Here is a 23,023-nt window from a genome sequence, read left to right as displayed (position 1 = left end):
TACTTATCTTCTGATTTGATACAAAAAAAACACACATTGCCACTGTGACTACTTAGTGTGCTGATATTCCTGGGTGAAACGAAGAGAACAAAACACTAGGTCTGGGGAGGTGGGATCACAAATAACATCTAAGTTCTTAGAACAGTGAGAAAAATACTGAGAAAAAGAAAGCAACTCCTCTTTTATGCATCATTCCACCTGGACAATTCAAATTGCAATGATTACTTTTTCAATATATATATATTTATATTTCCATATATCTTTTGTAAGAAAATCTGTCTCTCAAAGTTGTGAAGGAGAAGGAGAGGCAGCCCCCCCCCCCCTCTGAGCAGCCCCCGTTTGCTGTCCCTGACAACATTTAGGGATGACTCGTGCCCAGTGTCCAGCAGTCTGTCTGTCTAGTTCCCTGCAGAAAGACGTGCGTCTTGTCGATCTCTTTACCCCAGGTCTGACAGGCACTGAGCCTGAATTCCTGTCCATAGTCTTGAGGGGGAGAGAGGAAGAACAGAGTCATCACTGAGGAGAGTAAACAGAACATCTCAGATGAAACTCCTTGTGTTGCGTCTGCCAATCACTGGCGCTGGTTCTGAGGCATGTCTATGGTGGTGGTGGTGGGGGTGATGGTTATAGTGCCATCCAGATTCAGTTAAGTATGATGGTGCCCGGTCTGGGGCTGAGATAGGGGGAGTGGGGGGACGGCTGTCTCTCCATTGAGGCCTGCGTTTACCCTCAAAGTGTCAAAGTCCGTCCTGGTTGGGCCCAGGCTTGGCCCTCTTCCTAACCCCACTCCGGCCTGGTTTGTCACAGTGTGGGAGTCTGTAGTCATGCCTTCTGGCTGTCCCTGCCTGGGGGGTGGTGGTGGACCCCAGTCTAAGGGGAGGGTGCAGGGGGGCTGCTGCGGGCTGAGCTGGGGGACAGGCTTGGGCTGCAGCTGCCTGGCGGGGCCCCTCCTCCGCTGGAGCGGCCCCCGCTGGCCCCCTGGCCCTCCAGACCCTCTGAGTTTTCCAGCATCTCCTGGATGAGAGGGGGCATGGAGCCTGGGATCTCCATCTTCAGAGTGATCACTCGCTCCGCTCCTGGAGGAGGAGAGGGAGGGAGAGAGAACAGAGAGGCAGAGAGAGTGAGAGGGTCATGTGTTCCACAAGGTTCGGCCACTACAGCAAAATATCATATGTAAGACCCTACATATTTTAATTTAAATAAATAACGCCTGATATAGATAGAAATGGTAGTAGTGTTGCACTGAGACTAGGGCTGAATTAATACAGGGGCCCAAGAGGTAAGAAAAACAACACCAAATATACAATCACAGGAGCCAACTCAAAGTTTAAAATACACCAGAGAGCATAATTTAGCCACAGAGGATCAATCGTTTCTAAAACATTAACTGTGAATTAAGTTATATAACAAGCTCATACAGGTAACAGCCAAATAAAGTTAACACCAACATAAAACAATACAGTTTACCAAGCTACCAATGACTTCACACTGGAAGAAGTTTAAACCACACTAAATCTACCCTGTCAAAAAACAAACAACGCAGTGTGCAGGCGTGTTCTCTCACCCTTGGCGCTGATGCTCCTGAGGTCCGTGATCTTCATCAGCATCTTGGGGAACATGTGCGGTTTGTGAGGCCTCCTCTTCCTCACGTAGATCTTCAGAGCTTCCAGTAGGGGCTCCTGTAGTACGTCCACCTTGTCTGCCTGCTCCAGATCCTGACGGTCTACACACGCACACAGGCACGCACACAGGCGCGCACACACACACACACACAGGCGCACACACAGGCGCACACACACACACACAAATGAAAAACACATCCTTAATACCCAATACTAATTTGCTTGAAAACAAATCACAATTGGCCTCGTGATATCAACTCCCGGCCCTGATAGGAGTGCAATGTTGGATTAGAATTGGAGCCGCGGTGCAGTACCTCCACACAGCAGACAGATGCCGCTGAGCAGGCCGGTCTCGGCGTCGTCCATCTCCAGAGGGAGGAGTGTTTGGGCGAAGGCGAACACCAGGTCTGTGAGCGGGCCAAAGCCTGCGTTGTGCATTTGGGTCCTGTTCAGGGTCAGCCCGTCTGAGAACGTCATTGTGTCCTGGTCTGGAGTGTACCGCGTGCATATCCTCAGAATCTAAGGTAGAAAGAGGGAAGGAGGGAAAATGGGGGAACAGAAGTCAGTCAGTCAGTCTTGCGAGCCAAAATGGCTCTTCAGGGCCCATCTCCTGTAGCGTGAAGCAGCTTGATGTACCATTACCCCCCCCCCCCCCAAGGCAGGATGCTAGTCTATCACAGGGCCTTACACACACACCTCACCCCCCAATCTATCTGCTGAGTGCCAAGCAGAGGTGCATCAGGTCAATTTTTTTATGACCAGGGATCAAACTCCCAATCTCAGGACAGACACTAACCACAAGGCCACTGAGTTAGTTGGAAAGGGAAGGGGAGCACAAATATATTGCTGTTCACTTTCTGTAGATGTTTTGCTGTTTGTAATAAATACACGCATGTCCTAATGTGTGTGTGTGTGTGTCCTGATGCGTCTTCTCACCAGTATGTCCAGACAGGCAGCCTTGAGCAGGGTGATCTGGTCAGCGATAGTGAGGGTGGTGAAGCCTGGCAGATGCTTGGCAAACTCCACCGTCTTGATGATACACTTAGTGGACAGCTCACTGAACTTATCCCACAGGTTTACATCTAGAGCCACGCGGTGCTCTGCACTGTTATTCTGTAGGGAGGGAGAGGGAGATGCATACATATAGGTTATTCTGTGATTCTACAAATACATTGGCTGGTATGTTGAGAGTGCAAGGAGTGTATGTTAGTCAGTGTTTGTAATACCCAAACATGTTGGCAGAGCGAGGGTAATGTGTGTATGTGTGTATAAGTCACCGTGGTGTATTTGCCCAGCTGACAGGGCGAGGGTAATGTGTGTGTGTGTGTATAAGTCACCGTGGTGTATTTGCCCAGCTGACAGAGCGAGGGTAATGTGTGTGTGTGTGTATAAGTCACCGTGGTGTATTTGCCCAGCTGACAGAGCGAGGGTAATGTGTGTGTGTGTATAAGTCACCGTGGTGTATTTGCCCAGCTGACAGAGCGAGGGTAATGTGTGTGTGTGTGTGTATAAGTCACCGTGGTGTATTTGCCCAGCTGACAGAGCGAGGGTAGTGTGTGTGTGTGTGTGTAAGTCACCGTGGTGTATTTGCCCAGCTGACAGAGTGAGGGTAATGTGTGTGTGTGTGTGTATAAGTCACCGTGGTGTATTTGCCCAGCTGACAGAGCGAGGGTAATGTGTGTGTGTGTGTATAAGTCACCGTGGTGTATTTGCCCAGCTGACAGAGCGAGGGTAATGTGTGTGTGTGTGTATAAGTCACCGTGGTGTATTTGCCCAGCTGGCAGAACGAGGGTAATGTGCGTGTGTGTGTATAAGTCACCGTGGTGTATTTGCCCAGCTGACAGAGTGATGGTAATGTGTGTGTGTGTATAAGTCACCGTGGTGTATTTGCCCAGCTGACAGAGCGAGGGTAATGTGTGTGTGTGTGTATAAGTCACCGTGGTGTATTTGCCCAGGTGACAGAGCGAGGGTAATGTGTGTGTGTGTGTGTGTATATATAAGTCACCATGGTGTATTTGCCCAGCTGACAGAGTGAGGGTAATGTGTGTGTGTGTGTGTATAAGTCACCGTGGTGTATTTGCCCAGCTGACAGAGCGAGGGTAATGTGTGTGTGTGTGTATAAGTCACCGTGGTGTATTTGCCCAGCTGACAGAGTGAGGGTAATGTGTGTGTGTGTGTGTGTGTGTGTGTGTGTAAGTCACCATGGTGTATTTGCCCAGCTGACAGAGTGAGGGTAATGTGTGTGTATAAGTCACCGTGGTGTATTTGCCCAGCTGACAGAGTGAGGGTAATGTGTGTGTGTGTGTGTATAAGTCACCGTGGTGTATTTGCCCAGCTGACAGAGCGAGGGTAATGTGTGTGTGTGTGTATAAGTCACCGTGGTGTATTTGCCCAGCTGACAGAGCGAGGGGAAAGTCTCCTTATGGGCCTTGCGGACACGTTCGATCATCTGCTCGGTCTCGGTACTCAGCACGTAGATCTCAGTACACTCTGGCTTCTTCTCCTCCTTCTTCTTCTTGTTCCTGTCGTTCCTCACCGCTGAGGGAGGGAGAGAAAGAGACGAAGAGAGGGGGAGAGGGTTATCCTTTGGGCTCAAATGGCAATTTTCCGGGATATGTGACCACTAACCACTACAGGTTGACCTCACAATCCTCACATAGCCATGCCATCTCCGGCCAAAGAGAGAACACAGAGGCAGTCAGAAAAACGATCGCTATCCCGGAGACCAGACACTACTGGAAACACAAACGCTGATCAACTGGGACATTGTACGTTGGGGGAAATACACACATCAACCACTAGATGGAACCATATACACTTTTTATCCTCAAACTGGCACACACGCAGAGAGACAGAGAGAGACAGAGCGAGACAGAGAGAGACAGAGAGAGACAGAGAGAATAAAAAATGTGTTAGCCGTGTGTTATGTGAAAAATTGTCAGAGGAGAGGGTGTGAGTGAATTGTATGTGGGAGAGAGAGAGAGAGAAAGGGGAGAGCTGAAGTGCTTTGATGTGACAGTGTGAAAAGAGCTTAAGAAGGAGAATCTGTGTGTCGCTGATCTGGCACAATACAGACAGGGAGACATTGGAGAGTTGGGACTAACTCTCTGTCTCCAAACAGTAGCAACAGACACACACACTCTCTCTCGGTCTCTCTTTCACCTTCCTTCTCAATCTCTCCACATTCTGTCTACCCTCCTCTAGAGACCCACTGTATCACCACTAAGAGGTCGACCGATTAATTATGGCCGATATCAAGTTTTCATAACAATCGGTAATTGGCCGTTGTGGACGCCGATTATGGCCGATTACGTTGCATTCCACGAGGAAACTGCGTGGCAGGCTGACCACCTGTTATGCAAGTGCAGTGTCAAAAGGACCTTGTGGCTGCAAGGAGCCAAGGCAAGTTGCTAGCGAGCATTAAACTTAACTTATAAAAAACAATCAATCTTCACATAATCACTAGTTAACTACACATGGTTGATGATATTACTAGGTTAACTAGCGTGTCCTGCGTTGCATATAATAGATGCGGTGGCTGTTAATTTATTATCAGCCTACTTTAACTTTGACAAACGGATGATAATTTAACAAAAGCACAATCGCGAAAAAAGCACAATCGTTGCACAAATGTACCTAACCATAAACATCAATGCCTTTCTTAAAATCAGTACACAGAAGTATATATTTTTTTAAACCTGCATATTTAGTTGAAATAAATGCATGTTAGCAGGCAATATTAACTAGGGAAATCTTGTGTTCAGTGCACGCAGAGTCGGGGTATATGCAGCAGTTTGGGCCGCCTGGCTCGTTGCCAACTGTGTGACCGTAATTCATTTGCATGAATTTGACATAATTATGACATAACATTGAAGGTTGTGCAATGTAAACAGCAATATCTAGACTTAGGGTTGCCACCCGTTTGATAAAATACGGAACGGTTCCGTATTTCACTGAAAGAATAAATGTTTTGTTTACGAAATTATAGTTCCCGGATTTGACCATATTAATGACCAAAGGATCGTATTTCTGTGTTTATTAGAATCAAGTCTATGATTTGATATTTGATAGAGCAGTCTGACTGAGTGGCGGTAGGTAGCAGCAGGCTCGTAAGCATTCAAACAGCACTTTCCTGCATTTGCCAACGTTTATGACTTCAAGCCTATCAACTCCTGAGATTAGGCTGGCAATACTAAAGTGCCTATAAGAACATCCAATAGTCAAAGGTATATGAAGTACAAATGGTAGGGAGAGAAATAGTCCTATAATTCCTATAATAACTATAACCTAAAATTTCTTAACTGGGAATATTGAAGACTCATGTTAAAAGGAACCACCAGCTTTCATATATTCTGAGCAAGAAACTTAAACGTTAGCTTTTTCACATGGCACATATTGCACTTTTACTTTCTTATTCAAAACGGTTTTGCATTATTTAAACCAAATTGAACATGTTTCATTATTTATTTGAGACTAAATTGATTTTATATATGTATTATATTAAGTTACAATAAAAGTGTTCATTGTGCATTCAGTATTGTTGTAATTGTCATTATTACAAATATAAATATATAAAAAATAAAATAATACAAAAATATTTCATTTTTCATTTTATATATATATATATTATTTTTTAAATCGGCCGAGTAATCGGGATCGATGTGGAAAAATCATAATCGGTCGACCTCATATTTCTATATTCTCAATGTATTAAGAGCTGCCAAAATAAGGCAATGACACATATATGTGTGTGTGTGTGAGTGAGAGAGTGTGTGTGAGTGAGAGAGTGTGTGTGAGTGAGAGAGTGTGTGTGAGTGAGAGAGTGTGTGTGAGTGAAAGAGTGTGTGTGAGTGAGAGAGTGTGTGTGAGTGAGAGAGTGTGTGTGAGTGAGAGAGTGTGTGTGAGTGAGAGAGTGTGTGTGAGTGAGAGAGTGTGTGTGAGTGAAAGAGTGTGTGTGAGTGAAAGAGTGTGTGTGATTGAAAGAGTGTGTGTGAGTGAAAGAGTGTGTGTGAGTGAAAGAGTGTGTGTGAGTGAAAGAGTGTGTGAGTGAGAGAGAATTGGAAAGAAGAAGGGAACCATGATAAATAAGATGCTCTCTTTCCTCAGGGCAGCGCAGCACTGTTCACTATGTGTGTTACACTGTTGTTCCCCAGAGACAGAGCTGCCAGCGTGGGCCCAGAAAACACAACCTAATGAAGCCATTAAAGAACTATTAGCCTGGCACTCTAATCAGTCATGGCACACACACACACACACACACACACACACGACAACTTAGTAAATAGCATCAGTGTGTGTCACACCCCATCAGAGATAAGAGTCTTGCTGTTAGGGGTTCTAGGTTGACCGTTCCAGGTTGACCGGCTCAAAGGTCAATCAAGAGGGGTTAAGACAGCCCTGGACACACACACAGCCCAGCTACACAACTCAATATAGATCCCAACTTAAAAACGCAAAAAACACACACCTGCTGATTTTGTCAAATATATATTTTTTAAACACCACAACACACTGTGCGCCACTTCCCAGGTGTAGTAACATACTCCCCACCACTAGATGGCAGTGGTTGATTTCCCTAGCGGCCTTGACTGGGATGAATGTTGCTATAAACCAGCGGCTCGGAACACTGAGGAGAACTCACTTACAGGGGACCTAGAGGATAATGTGCTATGAGATTGTTTTAGCGCTTAGCCTCATTGAAGCCTATAGGGGGATATACAGTGTGTGTGAGCATATGTGTGTGGTGGATGTGTAGGAGGGCGTGGACCGAGGGAGGGAAGCCATCATGGGGTGTGGCGGGTTGCGCATCATTGCTTCGTGATTTTTTTTTAAAACGTCTCGAAATGTAATGGAACCATCACTTTTTGTCATGTCAGCGCATGGTGCTTTGAATATCTACTTCGGGAAGGCATTTCTTGGGAGACAGTATTCACTCAGAAGAGACAGGCGAACGAACGAGAGAGAGATGTCTACTGTTCATTTTTATTGTATATTTCGCTGTTGTTTATCATCTACTTCACTTGCTCTGACAATGTTAACATATGTTTCCCATGCCAATAAAGCCCCTTAAATTGAGAGAGAGAGAGAGAGAGAGAGAGACAGAGAGAGAGAGAGAGAGAGAGACAGAGAGAGAGAGACATAGAGAGAGAGAGAGACAGACAGAGAGAGAGAGACAGACAGAGAGAGAGAGACAGAGAGAGAGAGAGAGACAGAGAGAGAGAGAGAGAGAGAGAGAGAGAGAGAGAGAGAGAGAGAGAGACAGAGAGAGAGAGAGACAGAGAGAGAGAGACAGAGAGAGAGAGAGACAGAGAGAGAGAGAGACAGAGAGAGAGAGAGACAGAGAGAGACAGAGAGAGAGAGAGACAGAGAGAGAGAGAGAGACAGAGAGAGAGAGACAGAGAGACAGAGAGAGAGAGACAGAGAGAGAGAGAGAGAGACAGAGAGAGAGAGACAGAGAGAGAGAGACAGAGAGAGAGAGAGAGAGAGAGAGAGACAGAGAGAGAGAGAGAGAGAGAGAGAGACAGAGAGAGAGAGAGAGAGACAGAGAGAGACAGAGAGAGACAGAGAGAGACAGAGAGAGACAGAGAGAGAGACAGAGAGAGACAGAGAGAGAGAGACAGAGAGACAGAGAGAGAGAGAGAGAGAGAGAGAGAGACAGAGAGACAGAGAGACAGAGAGAGAGAGAGAGAGAGAGACAGAGAGACAGAGAGACAGAGAGAGAGAGAGAGAGAGAGAGAGACAGAGAGAGAGAGAGAGAGAGAGAGAGAGAGAGAGAGAGAGAGAGAGAGAGAGAGACAGAGAGAGAGAGAGAGACAGAGAGAGAGAGAGAGAGACAGAGACAGAGAGAGACAGAGACAGAGAGAGAGAGAGAGACAGAGAGAGAGAGAGACAGAGAGAGAGACAGAGAGAGAGACAGAGAGAGAGACAGAGAGAGAGAGAGAGAGAGAGACAGAGAGAGAGAGATACAGAGAGAGACAGAGAGAGACATACAGAGAGAGACATACAGAGAGACATACAGAGAGAGGAATAGTACTCACACTCCTTGGACATGCCCACTTCTAAACACTTCTGCAGGCGGCAGTACTGGCAGCGGTTGCGGGTGACCTTGTTGATGATGCAGCCCTTCTCGCGATGACAGGTGTACACCATGTTCTTCTGGATACTGCGCCGGAAGAAACCCTGAGAGAACGAGAGGGGTCGGCTGTGACATTTGCTTTAATTGCGCATGAAAAATAATGTAATTGTAAAAATAATTAAAAATAATAATAATTTAAAAAAGGTGAAGGGGAGAACGATTGCGGTTATGTTCTTGTTTGGCTTTGGCAATATACACATATGAATGGCATGCTTTGATGTCAATGTAGCATCGTGGAAGTGAAAAAGAGAGAACTAGAGAGAGAAAGAATAGGAAGACGAGAGAGGGGATTGGGCTGATAAAAGGTCATTTTTGATAGCAGTGGTATCATCGAGATAGTAAAACTAGAACAGGCGATATATTTTTGACGATAGATCCTATTTGTTTTCAGAACTTTTATTTCCATGACTGATCACTTGTTCTCTCATCTCTCTGCAGCAGACATACGATGAGCAATATGTTCAGAACCTAAAAAAAATAATAAATCACAGTATCGAATCGCAACAGACATATAATTGTTGGCAATTCACAGCCCTAATATGTAACATGCTGTCTTCGCACTCACAATTACACAACCCCCAATGAATCAATACAACACATCGACGTCTTAACAGTGCCCACACGGTGTTCAACTTCCCTTTCTGTGTGTGTGTCTGTCAGAGAGAGCAGAGTCCAGCCACGTGTTTCTCCACAGTGACGAACAGTGGCACCACACGTGCTACGCTCTACTCTGAATCATGCCCGATCACACTCTGCTATTTGGGCATTTTAAAACGAGGCAGTTAACATATTTTAAAGACACGACTTTTACAACCCACTAAGCTGAGGGAAATGTGCTAGCTTTGGCAGCGTGCGGACACTTTTGATGCCAATAGAGCAATTTGATGGGGAAAACAGTGTGTGGGAAAGACTATGTTTATTAGGCATTAACAGTTGACATTTGAGTCATTTAACAGATGGGTTTTATTCAGAGCGACTGTACATACATTTTCTTGCCTTCTTTTTGTTGTACTGGTCCCCTGTGGGAATCGAACCCACAACCCTGGCTTTGCAACCTCCGTGCTCTACCAACGGGGCCACATGGGGACTATTATCTGTGTGTGTGTGTGTGTGTGCACATGTGTATGTGAGTATCTGTTCATCTATGCGGCTGTGTGGGCCTAGCTTGGCCAGGGGCTAGGTTAGTTGTGCCACACCGGGTGGGCATTAACTCACTAGTCTTAAGCACCAATGAGCTCCCATTGGTTAATCCCTTAAGGGTCTTATGAGCATGCAGGGCCTGGTGGCATTTGGGGGGGGGGGGGGGGTGCATCATACTAACTCCCATTCCTCCCCAGATAGTGCCCTCCTCATCCGTAGGGACGATGACCGCAAGAGACTGACAGGCAAGTAGTGTGGGAAGCTTTCTGCCTATTGTGTTGAAGTGTGGTGTGTGTGTGTGTGTGTGTGTGTGTGTCAGATGCCTTGCAAATACAACGCATGTTTGTTAAATACAATGTGCACGTTTCACTGTCATCGTGTGAATATCTAGATCAAGGTCACTGATCAGATCATTGCCCATGAACAGTGCAGGTGTAATAGGGCTTGTGTGTTGGAGTAACTCATACAGATCCATTCACACTGGAGAAGACTAACAGAAGTGGAGAGCCTTTGTTGCTGACCTATGAACCAGTCATCGTGACGGGATGAGTGAGTGATGGCATACAGAGATCGGTAGAGGCTGCTGGACAGAGACACACTAAGTATGCCAAACGTTAGGAACACCTTCCTAATATTGAGTTGCTCCCCGTTTTGCCCTCAGAACAGCCTCAATTCGTTGGGACCTGGACTCTACAAGGGGTCGAAGGCGTTCCCACAGGGATGCTGGCCCATGTTGACTCCAATGCTTCCCACAGTTGTGTGAAGTTAGCTGGATGTCCTTTGGGTGGTGGACCATTCTTGATACACACGGGAAACTGTTGAGCGTGAAAAACCCAGCAGCGTTACAGTTCTTGACAAAAAACAGGTGCACCTGACACCTACTACCATACCCTGGTCAAAGGCACTTAAATATTTTGTCTTGCCCATTCACCCTCTGAATGGCACACATACACAATCCATGTCTCAATTGTCTCAAGGCTTAAAAATCCTTCTTTAACCCGTCTCCTCCCCTTCATCTACACTGATTGAAGTGGATTTAACAAGGGACACCAATAAGGGATCATAGTTTTCACCTGGACTCACCTGGTCAGTGTATGTCATGGAAAGAGCAGGTGCTCCTAATGTTTTCTACACTCAGTGCATGCGCCGATATGTGAAACAGGACAACGGATTTGACAGGAAGACAGATGAATATTTGAAAAACAAAACAAGAAAACAGGTAAAGAACAAAAGCACAGCTAAAAAAGGACGGTCAGATAGGAGAGAAGAAGAGTAGACAGGCAAACAAACCAACATACCGAGCGTAAACAGAGGGCCAAATACAAACAGATAGAAAAGGGATGAATAAACAGGCGGTAAAAAGAGACGGAGAGCAAACATGAACAGATGTACAGCCAGATGCAACAGAATAATGACTGGAGGAGAAGAAAAAGAACGATGCCCTGCAGCAACGACGAGTAATGCTTGTGGCGACAATTAGTGTGCCCCTCTGGTGTTACACTTTTCCCAGGAATATCACTAATCCGCTCCATCGCACACACACACTATTGTGGGGGAGATTAAGTGGCGACAGCCCTAATGCCAGCAGACCAGAGCTGGTGTGTGTGTGTGTGTGTGTGTGTGTGTGTGTGTGTGTGTGTGTGTGTGTTGTGGCAGAGTGCACAGGCCAGGCCAACCACTCCTCTGCTTTGAGCCCTGTGTGAAGGTCAGGTGACCCGTTAAGCCTCCCCCAAGACTGTCGCCCCTAATCAGGATCAGCGGAGCCAACATGGATGACTTGAAACCTACCATACATTAGCAAACATAGCACATCCGACGCCGTCCATTTTGTGCCAAACGGCCCTGGTTTCCTCAGCTTATGGGGTTTGTAAAGGTAGAGAAATGTAACAGAATGCAGCCGGTGAAAGAGTCAGTGTGGACATGATGGGGCGTGAATCTAGCCCCGCTACGCTGCGTTCGCATAGTGAACATACTGTATGTAAGCCTACACTCCCAGGCAGAAGGTAGACAGTCATGTTACGACAGGGGTACTGCAACATGTGGTGGGTGATGCCCTCTCCACATGCCAGAGGAGATCCCTGTGCCCAGTTTGGCAGTGGCACTGCTTGGCATGGCAGTGGCACAACCATGAAAAATATTAAGCCCTTTGACTGGGTAAGTCTCTGTGCTATCATATTTATAGACTCCCACTGATTCAAACAGCAAATTCTTCATAACATCAGGCATTAGTATTAGGTCAACTTGGAATCCATGGAAAACTAGCAGTAAGCACTAACTAAAATAGTGAAGTCCATTGTTGTTCTAGTGGTGTGTGTTTGATGCTTCATGGGATTATGCTGCCCTACACTGGCCAATCAGCATCCAACGCAGGCCAATCAGCATCCAACACAGGCCAATCAGCATCCAACACAGGCCAATCAGCATCCAACGCAGGCCAATCAGCATCCAACGCAGGCCAATCAGCATCCAACACAGGCCAATCAGCATCCAACACAGGCCAATCAGCATCCAAAACAAGTAGAGAGAGACCCTACTCCTCGAGCTACAGATATCTAGGAACTGATCTAGAAAGACGAGCCTACACTCCCTAGAAAGAGAGTGTGTGAGAGATAACCTCTCAGTCCCTTAAATATGCATTACAATATCACAGCCGGCATGAAATAATCATGGCGGAAAGAGGTGAGCTAGGTGATTTCACACCGCTGCAAACACCATGGTCGTGTAACTCCCCTACCACTCTTCATGTAGTCCAGGGCTGTGGTTTTATTATGGCGTCGAAGTGTACATCCCAAAAGGCACCTCAAATAGGGCGTGACTTGGGATGCAGACACAGGTAGGAACTCTTTCTCTCTGATTCTGCTATGGGCTGGGATGAGGGCTCTAACTCCTACGTGGCATCCAGCTTGGTAGTTGATGCCTTATTGATGCTCCTGTGCTCTCTCTTCCTAGAGAGGTCCTGGGTTTGGGGTCAGATAGGAAGGATACCTCAGAGACCCTTAGAGGAACCAGACCGAGACGGGCCGTGGCAGAACCAGCAGAACCAACTAGCCTTGTTCGTTCTTGGTTGTTTTCCATTTGCAGTGGAACTGGAAACGGGACTAGGTTTCATTGGCGGAGGAAACAAATGTCTAGTGACGATTTTAGGAGCACGGCCGATGACGCCATCCGACAGTGACATTGTTGTGATGCGTACTGGAGGCATTAGCATGACTGTTTTGTGCCATCCTTTTACTTTCTGTTTGCGGGCAGCAATGGAGAGTGAACAGAATAGAGGAGACAGCTGAAACGAGCCCGAGAAATGCACAACGTATCATCCTGCGAAGAGAGGATCGTTTCAGCCGGTTGAAAGACCAGCTTATGCGTCGGAAGGCTCTTCCCAGGTGCTCACAATCTTTTTGAGCTTTAGAGGTATTCGTTAGCGTAGCTGTACCGTTCGTAGTCAGATTTTCCTTCCTCTGTTGAGAGGTGTACTACGCACACACAAATGCACACGCACCTACTAAATAGTATGTCCAAAACAGTCAATTTCCTCTCGCTTGCCTTTTTGACAGCTACAGCTGTTAGTGGCCTGAAATCCCCTGGACTGAAACTCAGTAATTACAAGGTGTGAAGAATGTTCTGGCAGCAGAGGGCTGGTGCCGTGGTCGAAGACCGGCCTAGCGCACTGGAACTACAACCATAGCTAAACAACTACAGGAGCTAGACCGTACAGCTCTGGAACTAAAACAATACACTGTGGCTAAACTACAGGAGCTCGAGCTAACAATACTGGAACTACAGCAATATAAAAAGAGAGGGGGCGGTTAGCGCTTTACAGGAGAGAAGTGCTGATGTTAGTAAAGAGGACTAGAGCTGTGTTTGGATATTCGTACTAACCGCACTAATTGGGTATGTAGTCTGCTTATTGGTCATAGTATGGATATAGTTATTATGCCAAAAGTTCCCGGATGTCGTACTACATTCATCAAAATACGAAGTATACAAGCAGTGGACACCATTTCTGTGCTTTTAGGGCCCATAATGCAACTCTTCAGAAAACGGGCGTGGCTTCACAACGTTTTTAGATTGGAAGAAATGGTGGAAAATATGCTGCCGAAGTCCGACGAGAGTGGATACAAATTCATTGATTTAACTAATTATGAAAATGTTGAGCAATGTAATAAAGTAATGACTTTTCAAATAAGTTATGCTACACGTTATGCTGACTGACAATTTGCTAGTTATGCTATCCTGCATTACAGCAGTACGTACTGGTATGTTAGCTAGTTACCTAACGTCAGCAGGCTACTAATACATCGAACTAGCTAGTATATTAACTATATGCGATCTAACTACCCAACGTTTATTGACTTGATTATTCACATCATTCTTAGCTAAGTGGTATAATCGTTGTGCGTTCTTAACGGACATTGTTAATTCTGGCTATCTACTCCGATTTCAGAGCACTCTCGTCTGAGTGTGCCAGAGTGCAGAATAACTTCGGAATTTACGAACACTCAACACCTGTTGAATATGGCCGGTGTCAGTAAACATCAGCCAAAAAAAGGGTGATTTAAATTGTTGCCAGCAGCACAGTTACAGTCACCAACACTCTGGATAACATGTAAACAGCCTAACCAGCTCTGCTAGGGAGAGTAAAATGGTCAGAGTGAGATGTTCTCTCATTTATGTCTGGATGTAACTAGCAAGCTAGCTAACTTTAGCCAGTTAGCTTGGGTGCTTGACTGCCGGTGTGAGGTCAGAACGCTAGGATCAACCCTACTCCTCAGCCAGAGCGTCCAGTGTGCGCTCAAAACGCTCCGAGAGCAAAACACTCTGATTTTACGACCGGACAGCCCTACAACGCTCTGAATTTACAAACGGAGGAGAAGATGGAAGGTCTAGGTTCGGTGAGGGTTAAAAGTACACATACAGATGTCGGGAACACCAACTACACTGCCCATTACACACACCTGAAAAACACACACACAGGTTTCAGCCAGGCGAATGAATGCCCTGTGGAACCCATGGGTTAAGGGTCTATAAATAAAGAAAGAGTGGATGACCCGAAGAGAGAAAGATAGGAATAGAGCGCAAGAGAGAGAGCGATTGATAGAGCAACAGAATGAAGAGAAACATGGGAGAAGTGTGCAGGTAGATACACAGCAAAAGAAAGATGAAAATAGAGAGATCATCAGAGAGATGGAAACAGAGAGAAAAAGAGATGCAGGAAGAGAGGAGGCTGAGACAGAGGCGAGAACCTCCTGACAGGACTATGTGGACCTGTATCTGATATGGGATCCTTGATCTCTTCCTGGCCGCCAGCCGACCTCTGGGAGCCTGCGATTGACCCTGACGCGACCTGGGACAGGGGGATCTACTCACGGTACGGTGACCTTCTACCGTGGGGGGGGGGGGGGGGGGGGGTCATCACCCATGCACCACTTCACTCCACACAGTGTCCAGCCTTCCCCATCCTGTAAGCCTATTTAGCTGCACAACTAATCCTAGCCCCTGGTAACAGCCTGGAAGGGTGTGTGTGTGTGTGTGTACGAAACAGATTACTTGTGTATATGCACAGGGGTCACAGTATGCCGTGTGTATGTAACACGGCTAAATCCTCGGCCCTAATCTATGAGGGGCCAAAATCTCAATCTCTCTCATACAGTATCTAGCGGACTGACTATTGGTATGTGTGAGAGCATAATACCACTGAAGCCATGTTTGGTCTCTGTACTGAAAACGTCTTCCCTGAAGTGAACTCTGATGCCATCTATATGGATGTATGATCTCTGTGGTTATATGTAGTTGTTCAGTGAACTCTGATGACACCGTATGCAAGGATTTCCTTTGTGCCGTCTCAGGAATGCAGTCCGGTCTCTGGTATAAATGGAATGAAGGTCTCTAATCCTGCCCATGGGAAAAGGTTTTCTGAAAACGCTTCTCTTTTAGGTTAGCCCATAGGCCTGAGGCCTAGAGGGTCTGTTTTGTTCATGCATGTTGGATGCATTTGCAGTTTGTTTTGGCTGCGTTTCACATTATTTTGTGTCCAAAAGAAATGAATGGTAAATAAGTGTCATTTTGGAGTGGCCTTTATACATGCTAACCCCCCCCTCTGTTATTGGCATGTCCTGTCCTATGATCTTTGACCGTCTGTAACTTTCGCACTCATCATTATTCACGATTCATTTTTCGTAATCACGGTAGCATCCACATTCATGTAGAAGTGTTTAGAAACATTCTATTCTTATTTATAGTATAAGTGACTCCAGAATGACACAAAGCATTATTTACCATTAATTTCTATTGGGCACAAAATAATATGAAACACAACTTAAATGAACTGCAAATGCATCCAACAAGTTTGTAGAGTCACAACGTTGATGTAGTCATTGCATGTTAGGAATATGGGACCAAATCAGAGGTCGACCGATTATGATTTTTCAACGCCGATACCGATTAATCGGATGATTTTTTAAAAATGTATTTGCAATAATGACAATTACAACAATACTGAATGAACACTTATTTTAACTTATAATACAATATAATAAATCAAATAAAATCTATTTAGCCTCAAATAAATAATTAAACATGTTCAATTTGGTTTAAATAACGCAAAAACAAAGTGTTGGAGAAGAAAGTAAAAGTGCAATATGTGCCATGTAAGAAAGCTAACATTTAAGTTCCTTGCTCAGAACATGAGAACATATGAAAGCTGGTGGTGCCTCAACATGAGTCTTCAATATTCCCAGGTAAGAAGTTTTAGGTTGTAGTTATTATAGGACTATTTCTCTCTATACCATTTGTATTTCATATACATATGACTATTGGATGTTCTTATAGGCACTTTAGTATTGCCAGTGTAACAGTATAGCTTCCGTCCCTCTCCTCGCTCCTACCTGGGCTCGAACCAGGAACACATCGACAACAGCCACCCTCGAAGCAAACTAACAGTACACTTCAAGTGACCCTCGTTCAAGATGGCCATACTTCTTCATAACACAAAGGAATAACCTCAACCAATTTCTAAAGACTGTTGACATACAGTGGAAGCGATAGGAACTGCAAGAAGGTCCCTTAGAAATCTGGATTCCCAATGAAACCCATTGAAAAGAGAGTGACCTCAACAACAACAAAAAAATCTGAATGGTTTGTCCTCGGGGGTTCGCCTGCTAAATAAGTTATGTTATACTCACAGACATGATTCAAACAGTTTTAGAAACTTCAGAGTGTTTTCTATCCAAATCTACTAATACTATGCATATCTTATCTTCTGGGGATGAGTAGCAGGCAGTTGAATTTGGGCATGCATTTCATCCGGACAAGAAAATACTGCCCCCTGTCACCAAGTAGTTAACACACCATTCCTAGGCCATCATTGAAAATAAGAATATGTTCTTAACTGACTTGCCTAGTTAAATAAAGGTGTAAAAAAATGTATATAAAAATCGGTGTCCAAAATTTGTATTTTATTTTTTCCAATTAAATCGGTCGACCTCTAGACCAAATACCCAACTTTTGATTACTTTTTTTATAAGAATCTTTATGAGTGTCAATAATATGGACCCCTACCTTTTTGAGAAGAAAAATTATTACTTGTTAAACAAAATCTGTTGTGTTCTTATAAAATAATATAATTCACATACTGCCTAGCCTGGTTCACCAACTACTTCTCAGAAAGAGTTCAGTGTGTCAAATCGGAGGGCCTGTTGTCCGGATCTCTGGCAGGCTCTATGGGGGTGCCACAGGGATCAATTCTCGGGCTGACTCTTTTCTCTGAATGTATCAATGATGTTGATCTTGCTGCTGGTAATTCTTTGCAACCTCTACGCAGACAACACCATTCTGTATACTTCTGGCCCTTCTTTGGACACTGTGCTAACAAACCTCCAGACAAGCTTCAATGCCATACAACACTCCTTCCGTGGCCTCCAACTGCTCTTAAATGCTAGTAAAACTAAAAATGCATGCTCTTCAACTGATCGCTGCGCTGCCAGCACCCGCCCGCCCAACTAGCATCACTACTCTGGACGGTTCTGACTTAGAATATGTGGACAACTATAAATACCTAGGTGTCTGGTTTGACTGTAAACTCTCCTTCCAGACTCATATTAAACATCTCCAATCCAAAATTAAATCTAGAATCGGCTTCCTATTTTGCAACAAAGCCTCCTTCACTCATGCTGCTTAACATACCCTCGTAAAACTGACTATCCTACCGATCCTTGACTTCGACGATGTCATTTACAAAATAGCCTCCAACACTCTACTCAGCAAATTGGATGTAGTCTATCACAGTGCCATCCGTTTTGTCACCAAAGCCCCATATACTACCCACCACTGCGACCCGTTTGCTCTCGTTGGCTGGCCCTCACTACATATTCGTCACAAAACCCACTGGCTCTAGGTCATCTATAAGTCTGCTAGGTAAAGCCCCACATTATCTCAGCTCACCGGTCACCATAGCAACACCCACCCGTAGCATGCGCTCCAGCAGGTATATTTCACTGGTCATCCCCAAAGCCAACTCGATTGGCCACCTTTACTTCCAGTTCTCTGCTGACAATGACTGGAACAAATTGCAAAATTCACTGAAGCTGGAAACTTATATCTCCCTCACTAACTTTAAGCATCAGCTGTCAGAGCAGCTTACCGATCACTGCACCTGTACACAGACCATCTGTAAACAGACCACCAAACTACCTCATCCCCACATTGTTATTTTTGCTCTTTTGCACCCCAGTATCTCCACTTGCACATTATCATCTGCATTTCGATCACTCCAGTTTTAATGCTAAATTGTAATTATTTCGCCAATATGGCCTATTTACTGCCTTACCTCCCTAATCTTACTACATTTGCACACATTGTATATAGATTTTTTCTATTGTGTTATCGACTGTACGTTTGTTTATCCCATGTGTAACTCTGTTGTTTTTGTCGCACTGCTTGGCTTTATCTTGGCCAGGTCGCAGTTGTAAATCAGAACTTGTTCTAAACTGGCCTACATGGTTAAATAAAGGTAAAATCTATTTTTTTTAAATAAATAAACGTAGAATATAGCTCAGCATTTTAATAATTTATTTTATCAAGGCATTATTGCTCATCTTTATCAAAGGGTGTCAATAATTTCAAACCCAACTCTATATATACACATATGTGATCAATATTACCACACTACGTGTGTGTGTGTGTGTGTGTGGCTGTGCACATGCTCATCAAGTCTGAATGCCTGTGTACATCAATAGATTATTCTGGATGTGTATGTTGATTATGGAGTGCATGAGTGTGTGTGTCTATATTCCTTTGCTGTTTTGACAGCTCTGTTATTAAGGATGACAAATAGGTTAAAGCCCAAACAACTGCACATTTGCAGACAGCCATTCCCCCCCCACCAAAAAATGTAAAAGCCTCCAGCTAAAAGAAAAGAAAAGAAAAGTAGACCAGATACACACATCCTCCTTGGGACCCAAAAAAAGAGAAACAACCAGGGGAAAAAAGAGGAGAAAAAAAAACATGCCCATTTAATGAAGATTTCTTCCAGGAGATGGAAGAAGGGTTTGCCTGGGTGCAGGAGAGGACTGTATGTGTGTGTGTGTGTGTGCTTCATGACAGTGAGCCCTACCTAACCATCAAACACACACACACAGTACACCTATGGGAGGGGGCCTGTGTAGTTGCGCTAGTTAGGCTAGCACTAACCTGTGCTTCACCGCAGTCCCAGTGGAGGGCCAATATACATTCAGATGCTGGCAACCTTCAATTATTGAGAATACTTTATATAGCATGCTGGAGCTCAATTTGGTAGCCGGAGTGTTTTCTAGGCAATACGTTTCGTAGCCGGAGTAGTCAGTCTACACAGTTACGGTGTAGAACTCTGGTACTGGTTTTACTCTCTCCGCAGCACTTGACTGATATTAAAGTCATTCACTGGCCTGAGACTTCAGGCTTCCCAAGTCCTTGGGGGACAAAGCGAGAGAGAGGGCGATAGAGGCGAGGGAGAGAAAGAACGAGCGAGCAAAAGAGAGAGGTGGAGAGAAACACAATGTGAGATGGATGGAGAGAAAAAGAGCATGGACAGTGTCTCACCTTGCAGCCCTCGCAGGCGCTGACTCCATAGTGGTATCCCGAGGACTTGTCCGCACAAACAAAGCAGGGTTTGTAGATTCGCGGGGGAGGGGGCGGCGAGGGGGGACTGGGGACTATCTCCTCCGAGCTGGTGCTCTGGGTCTCTATAGCTGCAGAGAGAGAGAGAGAGAGAGAGCGAGAAAGGGGAGCGGGAGATTAGGTTAGTTTAATCTCTAGGTCTGGGTGATCATAAAAAGACACACAACGATGCTATTACTTAGCCTAAATCACCGATTAAGACGTGGTGGAAACAAGTGACACATTGCAACAAGTTGACCGTATGAAAGATTCAGTGGAACCACAGATGGTCATTGGGTCGGTAACTTGCAACACAGCTCACTTGAATAATTACCACACCTTGATGTAACTGCATGTTGCTCTGAGAGAGAGAGAGAGAGAGAGAGGGGAGAGATTCAAATAGATCAAAAGAGAATTAGGATGAAAGAGTGAATGGGAATATGAGAGAGAGAGAAGCACATGGTGATAAAGCAGATGATGTTACCGCCTGTGGTGGGCCGCTCCCTAGAAAGCCTCTATAATAGCATCGCCCCGTGTGAGAGGCAACCTGCTGTGGAGAATAGGTCGAGTTGGCCCACGACCTACTTACTGCTTCATAGAAAGCATGCGCGCACACACACACACACACACACACACACACACACACACACACACACACAGGGAGTAGTGCCAGCAATAATGAATGGAGTTGTGCTTGTCACCGAGGAGAGAAAGAGGCAGGAGAAATACACAAAACTGCTCCATTAAAAGAGCTCTAGAGAACACACAGCCATGTTAGCAACCATGGCTTGCCAGCCAATCAAGAGTCCGCCTAGGAGCCTCCGTGACCAATCAGGGCTCACTCAGGCATTATTGTGGCTCATCGCGGTTCACTAGGTAGCCATAGCGACCAATCACTATGCACAACGGTACAATTTCCATGATGACACTGAGCAAATGAGCTCCAACAGTAGTGTCTTATTAGAGGCTATTGCCAATGATGAATGATCACAGCAATGAATAATATCGGTCACGAGAGTGCATTCAAACCACATTCAAACGAGTAGTGTATTAGCTGCTAGCCTTTTAACAGCAGAAAGTAGACCATATACAGTGCCTAGTTAAAGTCTCCACACCCCTGGCACAGTCTTTACATTTTGTGCCTTAAAATGTCCTCTATACCGAACAAAAAATATAAAAATGCAACAATTTCAACCATTTTACTGAGTTACAGTTCATTTAAGGAAATCAGTCAATTTAAATCATTTAGGCCACAATCTATGGATTTCACATGACTAGGCAGGGGCGCAGTCATGGGTGGGCCTGGGAGCGCATAGGCCCACCCACTTGGGAGCCAGGCCCAGCCAATCAGATGACTTTTCCCCACAAAAGGGCTTTATTACAGACTGAAATACTCCTCAATTTCATCAGCTGTCCGGGTGGCTGGTCTCATATGATCCCACAGGTGAAGAAGTCAGATGTGGAGGTCCTGGGCGGGCGTGGGTACACGTGGTCTGTGGTTGTGAGGCCAGTTGGACATACTGCTAAATTCTCTAAAATGACTTATGTAGAGAAGTTAACATTACATTATTTGGCAACAGCTCTGGTGGACATTCCTGCAGTCAGCATGCCAATTGCACGCTCTCTCAAAACTTGAGACATATGTGGTGTTGTGTGACAAAACTGCACAAGGTGCACCTGTGTAATGGTCATGCCGTTTAATCCGCTTCTTGATATGCCACACCTGTCAGGTGGATGGATTATTTTGGCAAAGGAGAAATGCTCACTAACAGCGATGTAAACACATTTGTGCACAACATTTGAGAGAAATAAGCTTTTGTGCGTATGGAAAAATTCTGGGATCTTTTATTTCAGCTCATGAAACTTGGGAACACCACTTTACATTTATATATTTTATATATAGTTTATATATTTTTTCTTTATAGAAAGGGATTAAATTACATTTGTTCCCATACAGAGCTACATAACTTACTCCAATTTTCAAAGTGAAAGAAAGTTAGATTTTTTTTTTCTTCAGAAAATGAACTAAAAAACATAGATGCCTGGATTGCGTACATCTTCACACCCCAGAGTTAATACTTGATGGAAGCATGTTTTTAGCAGCCATTACAACTGTGAATAATTTTGAATAATATTCTATCAACTTTGCACAACTCCTAGGGCAACACATGCCCATTGTTTTCGTCAAAGTTGCTCAAGCTCAGTAAATCTGGTTGGGAATCATTGATGGACAGCATCAAGCAAATTTAAGTCGGGACTGAGACAAGGTCAACTATTGGAAAGCCAGTCTGGTGTTTCTTTAGCATTCAAATGTGTGTAATTGTCTCGCTGAAAAATAAAACTCTATCCCAGGGTTAGGTTTTCAGAAGACTGAGGTGGGTTTTCCTTAAATTCTTTACCTGGGCTTTGCTCATTTCATATTTATTTTGATCCCGACAAACTTCCCAGTCCCTGCCGATGACAAGCATAAGCACAACATGATGCTGCCACCACAATTCTTGAAAATACATAGGGTTTCACTCTGTGTTGTGTTGTATAGGATTTGACCCAAACCTTTAGTTTCGGCCAAAAGGTTTATGCATTTGCTGTGTTGCCGTTCGGTATTACTTAACGGCCTCGTTGCAAACAGAATGGATGATTTGGAGTGGTTTTCTTTTTTTAAACACTGGCTTCCCTTCTTTTCACTTTGCCCATACAGGCCAGTAATGTGGGGTGAATACAATGTTGTCGATACCTTTCCATTTTCAAGTACTGTTGTGGCAGCGTCACGTTATGGGTATGCTTGTCGCCGGCAGGGACTGGGGAGTTTGTTAGGATCAAAAAATATGAAAGGAGCAGAGCCCAAGTAAAAAGTTAAGAGGAAAACCTTCCTCAGTCCTTTGAAGAGCCAACACTGGGATATAATTTACATTTTCAGAGGTACAATTACACACATTTTAAGACGAAAGACACCAGAATGGCTTTCCATGAGAAGTGTAGTGTTCCTGAGCGGTCCCGT

General features: G+C 44.9%; 1 protein-coding gene across 2 annotated transcripts in view; it reads right to left on the bottom strand.

The window, feature by feature from the left end:
* Positions 1-334: 334 nt before the first annotated feature.
* The window catches only part of LOC139421078 (retinoic acid receptor, alpha b), a 98,118-nt gene continuing 75,429 nt past the window's right edge, over positions 335-23,023 (bottom strand). For both annotated transcript variants that reach the window (XM_071171601.1, XM_071171602.1), the window contains exons 2-8: positions 19,969-20,117; positions 8,660-8,801; positions 4,000-4,160; positions 2,559-2,735; positions 1,937-2,141; positions 1,565-1,723; positions 335-1,076 (exon numbers count right to left, since the gene is read on the bottom strand). In XM_071171601.1, coding sequence (XP_071027702.1) covers positions 871-1,076; positions 1,565-1,723; positions 1,937-2,141; positions 2,559-2,735; positions 4,000-4,160; positions 8,660-8,801; positions 19,969-20,117 — 1,199 coding nt within the window. In that variant the 3' untranslated portion in view covers positions 335-870. The remainder of the gene's footprint in view (positions 1,077-1,564; positions 1,724-1,936; positions 2,142-2,558; positions 2,736-3,999; positions 4,161-8,659; positions 8,802-19,968; positions 20,118-23,023) is intronic.

The sequence above is a fragment of the Oncorhynchus clarkii genome, chromosome 12 (genome assembly GCF_045791955.1).
Source record: "Oncorhynchus clarkii lewisi isolate Uvic-CL-2024 chromosome 12, UVic_Ocla_1.0, whole genome shotgun sequence".
Lineage (NCBI taxonomy): Eukaryota > Metazoa > Chordata > Actinopteri > Salmoniformes > Salmonidae > Oncorhynchus > Oncorhynchus clarkii.
Note: the sequence above shows the minus strand (reverse complement) of the source record. Positions and strands in the feature narration are given on the sequence as shown.